Source organism: Humulus lupulus, chromosome 1, assembly GCF_963169125.1.
Source record: "Humulus lupulus chromosome 1, drHumLupu1.1, whole genome shotgun sequence".
NCBI lineage: Eukaryota > Viridiplantae > Streptophyta > Magnoliopsida > Rosales > Cannabaceae > Humulus > Humulus lupulus.
The window spans coordinates 53,939,531-53,950,253 of record NC_084793.1 but is presented as its reverse complement, the minus strand read 5'-3'; the positions used below and the strand labels follow the sequence as shown (position 1 = coordinate 53,950,253).

The 10,723-nt window shown below is 38.7% G+C and overlaps 1 protein-coding gene across 1 annotated transcript; it reads right to left on the bottom strand.

Annotated features, from left to right (window-relative positions):
* Nucleotides 1-7,195: 7,195 nt before the first annotated feature.
* Nucleotides 7,196-9,850, bottom strand: LOC133792571 (dolichol-phosphate mannosyltransferase subunit 1-like). The gene is made up of 8 exons (XM_062230480.1): nucleotides 9,526-9,850; nucleotides 9,338-9,437; nucleotides 9,197-9,230; nucleotides 9,017-9,093; nucleotides 8,822-8,847; nucleotides 8,573-8,737; nucleotides 8,368-8,482; nucleotides 7,196-7,372 (listed from the first exon to the last, which is right to left on the bottom strand). The coding sequence occupies exons 1-8, from the start codon at nucleotides 9,630-9,632 to the stop codon at nucleotides 7,268-7,270; spliced, it is 729 nt and encodes a 242-aa protein (XP_062086464.1). The 5' UTR covers nucleotides 9,633-9,850; the 3' UTR covers nucleotides 7,196-7,267.
* Between the last annotated feature and the right edge of the window lie 873 nt (nucleotides 9,851-10,723).

Sequence of the window (10,723 nt, the reverse complement as noted above, 5' to 3'; positions counted from 1 at the left end):
GAGCTCTGGTTTGGCTTACTGGAGCTTCGGGGACTGACAGAGGGTTTGGTCCAGTGGGCTGATTAGGGACCACCCTATTTTGGGCGTACTGGGCCAAAGGTCCCGCTCTAATGAGAGTTTTGACCTCATCCTTCAGCTGTTGACAATCATCAGTGTTGTGACCGATATCATTATGGAATCGACAGAACTTTGAAGAATCTCTCTTCGCCCTCTGGTTCTTCAACGGCTCTGGCTTCATCCATGGAAGGCAAGTAAAATTTGCCAGGAAGATGCACTCCCTAGTGTCCGTTAGGTTGGTATAAGTAGCATAAACAGGTTTGAATTTCTCCCCAGATTTATATTTCTTCGTTCCGCTCTGGTAGCCCTCACCATTTCCCTTCCTTTTGTTATTCCCCCCTTGGTTATTCTAGGTAACGATTTGAGTCGTAGCTGCAAATCTATTACTGCTCCAACGGGCTGGACAGGGAGCTGGCTGGTTCCTATGATGGAAGCTTGCGCCTCCTCTAGGTTAATCCATTCTTGAGCACGGGCCAAGAATTCGTCCACACTCTTAACTCCATTTGTAACGACCCCAAATCGGTAACAAGGTTTAAGGGCCTTGATTAGTGTGCCAGGAGGGCATAATTGGTATCTATGTGAATGAATGATTAAGTGCATGATTATATGGCATGCATGATTAAATGAGTATATGGATATGATTAGATGCATGTTTATGAGTATTGAATATGCATGTGGGCCCTATTTTGTTTTTAAGGGCATGTTTGTAATTTTGACCCGTGGAGGGCATAAATGTAATTATTTGCCATAAATTGTTGAGACCACATTATAATGTGGATATATTTCTAGCTTGTGACTCAAGGCGATCCTAGTGAACAGTTTGGTGGAAAAGTCACGGCGGGAATTTATACCTGGCTCGGGAGAGCTCGGGGGTATTTATGGGAAATATATTGGAGATTATTTGATATTAAAGAAAATAATTGATGGCTAGTTAGATGACGGGATGTAAATGATAGTTATTAGGGTCACTTGAAGAATTAGCGGGAATTGGGAGCAATGACTAAAATACCCTTAGAATGTTTAAAAGCTTGGTTTTAATTGGGAGGGCAATATGGTCTTTTGGTGTTTAAAATCAGAGAAAAGTGTTATAATGCTTTATGGCTTTAGTGGAATCTGTAGAAAGTCTTAGAAGTTAAAGGAAAGAAAAGAGAAGGAAAGAAAGAAGGAAAAACAGGGTATATGGTATATTTCTTTCTCTCTCTTGGTTGGGTCATCTCTTCACCATTTCTAGAGGAATTTGAAGCTGTAAATTCAGAGGGAGTCACAGCTAAGCTTTGGAACCTTGATCCTTGAAGAAGTTGAAGAGGGTTAGCTGGGATTAATCATCAAATTAAGGTAAGGCTAAAATAGTTTAGTCTGAGTTTTTCTGGTTTTGATGAGTTGTGCTTGAACTGAGTTTTGGATGGGAATTCTATGGAATTAAGCTTGAAGAATTGAGGAGCTAAAGGCTAGAAGGATACTAAGGGTAACCCAAGGTCGAATTCCCCACTTGAGGTAAGAAATTATGAGCTTGAACACTTGAATTTCTGGGTTGTTCTAGCTTTCTGGTTCAGTTCTTGAGTCTTGGAGTCATGTCTTGTTTTCTTTGTTTAAAGGTGCATGTGGCTAAGTTTTGGGTTATTGGATCATGTGGGGTGAGATATAGATGATGGTAGGCTCATTTTGGAGTATGGTTGAGGTTTGGAGGAGTTTTGGTGGGTTTTGGTTCGAGGAAATTCGAAGGAGACAAATCTGGGAAGTTGGGTGTTGTAACTAGCGTTGTAGCGCTAGCCTTTGGGCGCTACAACGCTAGGCCAGGGTTGTTTGGGTGCTTTGGCCTTGTTTTTAGTGCTACAGCGCCCACTTTGTGGCGCTGTAGCGCTACCCTGTTTCCAGAAGGGGATTTTTGGGCTATCTCTTAGGGTTTTTGCCCGGGGGCTCGGGGTTTGATTCCACCACCCTGTTTGGTGGAATTAGGACTTCCTGAGGGCTCGGGATTGGTCCCGAGGTTAGGTTTTAGTATTGAAGTTTAGTGATGGATTCTAATTCATGGCTGTGACTAGGTGAACACTAAGGCTCGGACAAGATCGTGCTTGAAGGTCAATTTCGCTAGTCAAAGCTATCAGAATCTAAGGTAAGAAAACTGCACCCGATTATGTGGTTAGGTTGGGACTAAGTGCTCCCTATATTTGTATGCATTGTTATGTGATTGTGATGAACCATGTGAATATGATGGGACTAAGAGCTCCCTTTATTTGTATATAATGTCATGAGGTGGTATTACACCTTGGGGACAGATGATAAACGACCTAAGAGTGCCGTATTCAATATTTACGCACAGGGCGCGGCTCAGCCACTGGTAGCTGAGGACAGCTTATTAATCACTGAGCTTGGTTAGGTTGGCCAGAGTTAGTGGGTATAACACTGGGGGCGGCGTAAGTGAGCCGAAGACAGTGGGTTAAACAGAGGGTGTGCCCTAAGGGCGCCGACCCTGAGTATCATTTGATGGTTGAGATAAATTGTTGATTATGAATGTGATTATTGTTGTTAACCTGATGAATATGATATGTTGATTATCTGGATGACAAATCGTTAATTTGTCGTTTGTTATTACTGAATAGGTGAAAGTTATGAATTGTTGAATACTTGGTTATGCTTGTGGAATATTTGATTATTGATATTGGTCATGCTGTGATATTATGTTTTCTTGTTGGGCTTCGGCTCACGGGTGCTACATGGTGCAAGTAAAGGCAAGGGTCTGGTGGTTCAGCCATGAGTTGGAGAGCTCTAAGGGTGAGGTGTACATTGTCAGCTGTTTGGCCGCCACGGTCGAGGGTTTGTACAGGGACGAAAACCTAAAATGTAATTTTTCCATTAGAGTGGCCATGGTTATTTATAACTTTTGGAATTTTTGTAAACATGTCTTTTAAACCCTATTTTGGGATCCCATGTACTAAACATTCATTTTATATGAAAAATTATCTGGTTATAACTCAAACCTTTTAATCTTGACCTAATTACGACTTTAGGACCACGTTTTCAACTTTGTGACTTGATTAGAAAGTCTTGCACCTTCATAAACACACAGTGTAACGGTCTTGGCTATCCGGGGCGTTACACCTTTCCTTTGAAGTTCTTGCCACAGGTCGCCCCCGACGAGGATTCCTGTCCTCAGTGCCATGAGCTTTGAGCTGTCATCAGCATCCCTAGCTTGTGCAACAACATTGGAAAATTGACTTAGATATGCCTTCAACATTTCGCCAGGTTGTTGCTTTATATTGGCCAATGAATCAGCCTCAACTCGAGCTGCTTGTGAAGCTCGGAGTGCTTTTTTGAACTCGAAGGAAAAATTCTTCCACGAGCTTATGGAATGTCTCTTGTACTGCTTAAACCACTGCCTGGCTAGCCCGACCAGAGTTGCAGGGAATAAAATACACCTTAGATCGAGTCCGAAATTGTGGGCCATCATCATGGTGGTAAACATTCCGAGGTGGTCTGATGGATCTCCATCTCCATCAAATTTTGACAAGTGTGGCATTCTAAAGCCTACCGGATATGTGGCCACCGCAATATTTGGAGCGAAAGGCTTGAGCTCATCCTTTGAGTCACAATCGTCTTTGTCCTTTCCAGATAAAAGTCTCTTCATTTGCTCTTCCATCAGATCTAGCCTCTCGAGGGTTTGGTCTCTGGTCCCTAGGTTACCTGGGGGCTGTTCGACAGCTCCCATCCTATCGTATGCGTTTGATGGGTTATTGTCCCTCCAAGCTTGAGCTTGGTTTGGTGGGGCATTCCCATTATCACGTACTATAGACGGACCTCCCTCTTGTCGAGTATAACTAACATCTTTATTCCGAGCAGGATTCCTTCTCTACGAATTCAGGCGATCACGCAAATCGGGTTGTGACTCGCCGAGGGCTTTGTGCTGAACTCAACTGATTTCTTAGGTCACCCTCAGACCTACCACTACGACGACTTTTGGTCCAGCAACTCTAATTTGTGAAGCTTACAGCTTGCGATTGGGGCCGAGGATCTGGATTTTCAACACGTGTCCGTGGGATGTAAGTATTGGCAGATGGGGGAGGATTTCTCCTACTGTCTCCATAAGATGGAATGTCCCGTGTAGGATGAGGTGGCGTCGGATGTCTTATAGATGACGGGGGATGCCTTATTGGTGAGGCAATTTGGGTCCCATTAGAGCGAACTAGATTAGCCCGCCTCTGTTCTACCCCATTGTCTATAGCTCTCTACGCCTGACGTTCCGATCGCGACGCGGGAGGATTTGCTGGAACATGCTGTCTCTGTGAGCCTGTTCCAGTCCCTCCCCGTGGATTGCCATGGGTATTCCTAGGGACCTGTGAAAGAGGCACTGAACTTGGGGTTGCGGTTCTAACCGACCGACTGAAATGCTGATGATCCCTATGAGGGCCATTGGGTTGAGCATTCTGGCGATCACGCCCTGTAGGTACCGAACTTGGGGTGGTAGTCCTGACTGATCGACTTGGTTTGTATCAATTATTTTTGTGGGACTTATGAGACCCACTTTTCCTCTTTCTGACATTAACGTCGGTTGCAAGAAGGGGTAACCGAGCCAAAACTTCCTCAATCTGCCAGTTTTCCTTAGCAAGATGGCTTCTCAATTGCATGTTTTCCAATTCAATGGCATTTAGGTAGTCTGGATTTGGATTCGGTGGCAATGACGTCGAACTCCCAGTGTCGCCATGACCCGCCGGTTGTTTTCCCGGATGCTGCTGGATCTCAGGGCCATGTTCGTTCGAAACAGCGGTCAGATGGGCCTCCTGCCCACCAGGATGTTCTATCTCATTATCATGCATTGAGCGAGTGAGCACCATGATGAGAATCGGGTGGGATCTTGATGAAGCACTAATTTCCCTCTCAATGAAAGCACCAATCTGTTAACGCAGTTTTTCGCCAACAGTGTATTAAGAAATAATAAGGTAGATTAGTGCTTAATAAACCGTAATGAAAAATAAATGAATTCACTCAAGAACACAAAATTTTTACGTGGTTCAGTGGTTAAAATCCACCTAGTCCACGAGTCTATATTATTGTTGTTTCTCTCTCTCTCTCTCTCTATTTTGGCAGAGTTTCGGTATTCCAAAATAATGGTCCTCTCTCTTGTCCAATATTCTCAGTATTTATAAGGGAATTCCATGGACATGTTTGGGTAACCGCGTGAGTCAATCACGCATTTACATAATTATTACATTTAATACAAATAATTCCCATTTATATTGGGATATGATCTGATCACAAGGTAAATGTACTCCTAATATCTAGGATATTAAATATGATAGCTTGGTCATAAATATACGTATAAAGGGATCCCGAGTCTCTGGGGATCTGCGGGTACGCAATATACTAGAACTACCACGAGTTGGATATCTCCTCCAAACTCGTGCTTCGACAACTGTTTTAATATTTTGAGCTCGCGCTTCACAACCTTCGTATCCCTAGCTCGAGTTGTCCACGTGGATAATAAATAGATATCATTCCTTTGGTTATTTCTCTGTATATTTATTTGTCAGTTGTACCCGAGCTGAGTGAATGAACTCGGGCTAAAATTAGGGTACAACATGAGCTAATTTAAAAAATCTATATATGGTATAATTGGTGGATTTTGCACTTTTGGGTAACTATAAATTTTATATTAAATGAATTATCTATAGACAAGTTTCCCTATTTATTCATGGTAACTATGTCTATAATAAGTATGTTCAATATATAATTGATCAATGTGTAGATTTATTGGTTTTAATTGATTTAAATTGATTGTCTTGAAATATCTTTGGCCCAAGAAAGATCAATTCTGAAATGAACTTTGTTTGGAATTAAGTACAGGTTCATCCATTTTCTGATGATACAAAATGAACTTCTATTACATCCAGTTTTCTTTGCAGTAAAGGTGATTGAGAGTTATTTTAGAAACTCTCTGATTTGATCTGATTGAGATAAAAAACGAGATTGGCTTGGTTTAGGGTTTCCTAAACTCTATAAATATCATTTCTAAGCATCAGCTAACCTCATCTCTTCACCATTCTAACGTTTCATATTTTGAAGAATTCTTTTATATGTAAAGAGTAGTTTTTGTTCAACTATCTCTTTGTTTGTTTTGTTTTGTGTTGTTTATTCTTAAACTGGTCATAAAGCTTGTGAACGTGACATAAAATCTTCGGGCGAAGATTTCCATAAGTCTCACTTTGGGAGGAAGCGAGCACTCATCAAGATCAGAAGGGATTCCGTGCTCTTGGTATTTATAAAAATCAGATTATTAAAGTGGAGTACTTCAAGATTACGACAATGATTTAGAGAGAGTCTAAACTTTTATAAGTCAAATGCTTAATGTATTTTTGAGACTTTACTAATTGATTTTATCTCTGGGCGTGACCTGTGGACTATGTTTTCCGAACCACGTAAAAGCTTCTTGTGTCATGTTACTTTTAGTTTATTTATTTTCTATTTTTATATTTTGATTCATTAACAATCTGTCATGATATATCAAAATATATGTTTGATCAAATAATTGTTTAAACTATTTCACATTAATTAAATTGCTCGTTAAATTCAGTTAGTAATCTTAGAAAAAAAACTAAATTTCAATTGTTATTTTCTTTGGTATTGTAATGGATATGGATATATACACTAGTGCTTTTGCAGTAGCAAAAGCTAAGCTGATATTAAAGGTTTGAAATAACTTGTTTTTCTTTGTAGATTGTATATAGTTTGATCAATCTATTTTTTTTTTTTTTTTCATGTTTGTTTCGGAGGAAAAGAACGAAAAGAAAATCATTTTCACTCTTTTTAATTACAATTTAAACTATTGAACGACTTTTCTACTAAAAAGACTCTGTTTGGTTACAATCTTTAACCATTTCAATGCACAATAATTTCTATTACAATACAATTATAATATTAATCACAATCAATTGTTATTAAAACGAAATCGTGTCAAATTTTTATTGTTATCAATAAAGTTTTATGATTATTCTCTCTTAATTTGCCTTATAAGTACACAGATTCACGTTTATTCAACAGCATTTTTCGATTTGCTTTGGTATTGATTGAGAGTCTGAATTTTTTTTTTTTGTACTTCGTCAATTTTGATAAATATAAAACCAAAAATTTCTTTCATACAACTCGATAGAGGAAAAGAAGGTTGATAACGCTTTTCAAGAGCCCAAAAAAGGTTAATGAGTGGTCTTTTTTATGCATTTTATGTAGTACACAGAAGATACACAAGACCTTTGAGATATTCAACTATTTCAGACCCTCCAAGCTTTGAAGTTCCATATACTCTATCAACGAATGTAATTGGTACCTGTTGATGCAAACCGAGAAAGGATACTGATAAATACATTTAAAAGATGATGGAATGGCCTAAATATACCACCTAGGGGTTAATACCACAAAAGGCATTAATGAAAATAACAAAAGAAAATTTCTGGACACTAATAAAGAAGGGGATGTCAACCCATGAGGAGCAGATTTCTGTTTTAGGTTTAAATAATATACCCTATTGGATGTTTTAAAAATTAATGGCAAAAACACTCGAACCATCCTATTAGTCCCATTCATAAGCAGATGGGCCTCAAAGAATATTTGGCCATTATTAATTAGTTAAGATACAGATTCAAAGCATTGGTACAACAGAGAATCAGAAGAAAGTGAAAAAAAATCAGACATAAATATTATGCACAAAATGGTTAACACATTCTAACATCGAAGACATACCCTATTGATGATTATTAAAAAAAATATTAATGGCACGAAATGATGAATAAAAATTTGTGGTCACAAATAAAGAAGGTGATACCAACCCATTAGCAGCAGATTTCTGTTGAAGGCATTACACAATTGATGATTATAAAAAGAAATGGCAGAACACTCGAACCACACCATATTAGTCCCATTCACAAGTGTCTTAAAGAATAAATGGCCATTATTAACTAGTCAAGATAAATCTTTAAAGCATACAATTACAAAAGAAAATCAGAAGAAAGCTTACAAACATAGGAGCCATTTCAAAAGAAACAGCCAGAAATATTATGCACAACATGGTCAACACATTTAGATGATCACATAAAATGGTCAACACTTCAGACAAATAATTAATAATATCACATAGAATCACAAAAATAAAAACAAACAAGCCAGCAAACACTTGATAACATACACTAGAAAATTTGACACCTAAACCACAAGAATCACATCATAAGATCGGCAAGTACTATTAAAAATTGTTAAGAACTGCTTAAAGGTCATAGAGTTTTCTAAGCAAACACTGACAATGGTAATCAAAAAATGTAAATCTACCTCTTCAATATGGTAGCCTTTTCTAGAAGCCCGAACTATCATCTCCATCTGAAAGACATATCCCTTGCTAACACATGAGCTAATAACATCTTCAAGCACTGATTTTCGATAAAGCCTTCAAGAGAAAGCAAAACAGAAGTGTTAGCAGTAAATCATCTCCACAAACTGCCATATTGGTCAATGAAATGAACTATAGTTAGTGTACCGAAAAGATCCCGTCAAATCAGATACACCAGGCCATAGAAGTGTTTGTGCAAGGACATTTGCTCCCCGGCTTGTTAGTTTGCGCATGAGGGTCCATCCATGGACACCCCCACCTTTCACATAACGGGTTCCAGTAACTATACTAGCACCAGTCTCCAATTGTTTCCTAATCAAGAAAAATAAGTCTCAGAAATTGGGTATTGGATATTCTGGTCTACAATTAAAGAATCGCAAGCTAGGATTTTCTTACTTAATGAAGCAGGGCAAATACTTTGGCTGCGTATAAAAGAGCAAGAAAAAGATCAATCAATACAACTCCATAGCCAATCCCTATTATAATATGAAATGAATGGATTCTAGAACAACCAGTACCAAAATACAGATCAAACTTAGAAACAGGATTCTTAAATCATGGAAATGAACTAAGTTTATTGGAAGTACTTACATGGTGAGATAAATCAGCATCCATAATCACAACAAAATTACCAGATGCATGTTTCAGACCGTGAATATAAGCCGTCCCTGAATTGAATTGGAGAAACAAAAACAAAAAACCAAGGGCCACTTAAATTCATCGTAATTGTTCTGTAAAATAAAAGAAAAAACATCATAAGCACGTACATACCTAACCCAAGCTTCTTCAGTCTCGGTCTTAACAACTACAGACAAAAGCAGCGGTTTGATTATTATAATTCTCCAGAAATAAGCATAACGCCATAACCATTTATCTAATATCAAAATTTGGAACAGTTATATCAATACTTACAATTCGATCCTCACCATAAACCTTCTGTAATTGCTTAACAATTTCTTGAGTACCATCTGGGCTCCCATCGTCGACGACGATCAATTCAAAGTCCACATCCCTGAACCCAGAATTCTAACGAATCATTTAAATTGAATTTCAAGCACAAAGAAAAAGAAAAATAAGATGGTATTGAGTAGAATGGTCACCGAAGATGCTTGAAGATGAGGTAGACGATGAGGGCGATGTTGAGGCGCTCGTTGTAGGTTGGGACAATTATGCTGTATTTATTTTTTGGCGTATCACCAACCTCCATTGAAACCAAACCCTAGAATCTCAGTTTCTCTCTGCGGCTTCTTCAACTTCCAGTTCTATGTTCTCTGCGCACGAAAGCCGCCAAGAGATGGCAAAAAAATACCGGTCGAGCGGGGCGACTCCGATCCGGTTTAACCGGGGTACAAAGCGGGCGAGCGGGGAAGGGGTCGTCCCGACCCGACCTGGTTATCTTCTTTTCTCTTGTTTTTTTTTCCTATTTTCTTTTTTCTTTTTAACTTAGAAAGGGAAATTTGAGTTTTAATGCAATAAGTGACACTACATTTAAAAAATACCCTATCCCTGTATAACTCTCATTTTGGTGTTACTAATGACGTTACTACCCAAAATACCCATGGCATAATTTTCCCTCTCTTTTTCTCGTAGTCTTTACTCTCTATCTCTTATGTTTTCCCTCTCTATCTCTCAAACTTTTGTACACAAAAAAAAAGCCAGCCACCATTAATTTGCATTTTGGATCTAGGGGCAAGTTGTGAGTCCTTTCAAGTTAAGAAACTTCATTTTGGATTTCGGATCTAGGGGAAAAAATCGTATGGGTAAGTATATATTTGTTATATATAGTGAGGAAACTTGTCTGGTTGCATTACTTGTCTTATTTCGAACAGATATGTGTATGCCTTCATGTTTTATTGCAATTTTTCATTGTCAGAATGAATTTTGGATACTTCGTGCGTTTTTTTCTGGATTTTTTTCCTGTCTCGATGAGTTTCGATGAAACTCGATTGGTCTCGATGTGTTGCATGCATGCTGGCTCGATGGACCTCGACATGCCTCGATAGTGTTAGGATGTTAATACCTCGATGGTCCTTGATTGTACTCGATAAAACTCGATAGGTGTATAAGAGTTTAATTGGATTTAATAACTCGATTGTACTCGATAAAACTTGATAGGTGTATAAGAGTTTAATTGGATTGTTTGCCTCGGTAGTCCTCGATTGTACTCGATAGGTGTATAAGAATTTTATTGGATTGTTTGCCTCAATAGTCCTCGACTGTACTCGATAAAACTCGATATGTGTGACCTCGATAGGACTCAACATATATCGATAGAAATCGATATTTTCTGTTTTATGT

What these genes read in the sequence shown, in the direction of transcription:
- LOC133792571 (XM_062230480.1), bottom strand. Translation starts at nt 9,632, where the DNA reads ATGGAGGTTGGTGATACGCCAAAAAATAAATACAGCATAATTGTCCCA. An exon ending in ACTGAAGAAGCTTGGGTTAG is followed by an intron (nt 9,094 to 9,196) that starts GTATGTACGTGC and finishes AATTCAATTCAG; the next exon opens with GGACGGCTTATATTCACGGT. An exon ending in GATTTGACGGGATCTTTTCG is followed by an intron (nt 8,483 to 8,572) that starts GTACACTAACTA and finishes TTTCTCTTGAAG; the next exon opens with GCTTTATCGAAAATCAGTGC.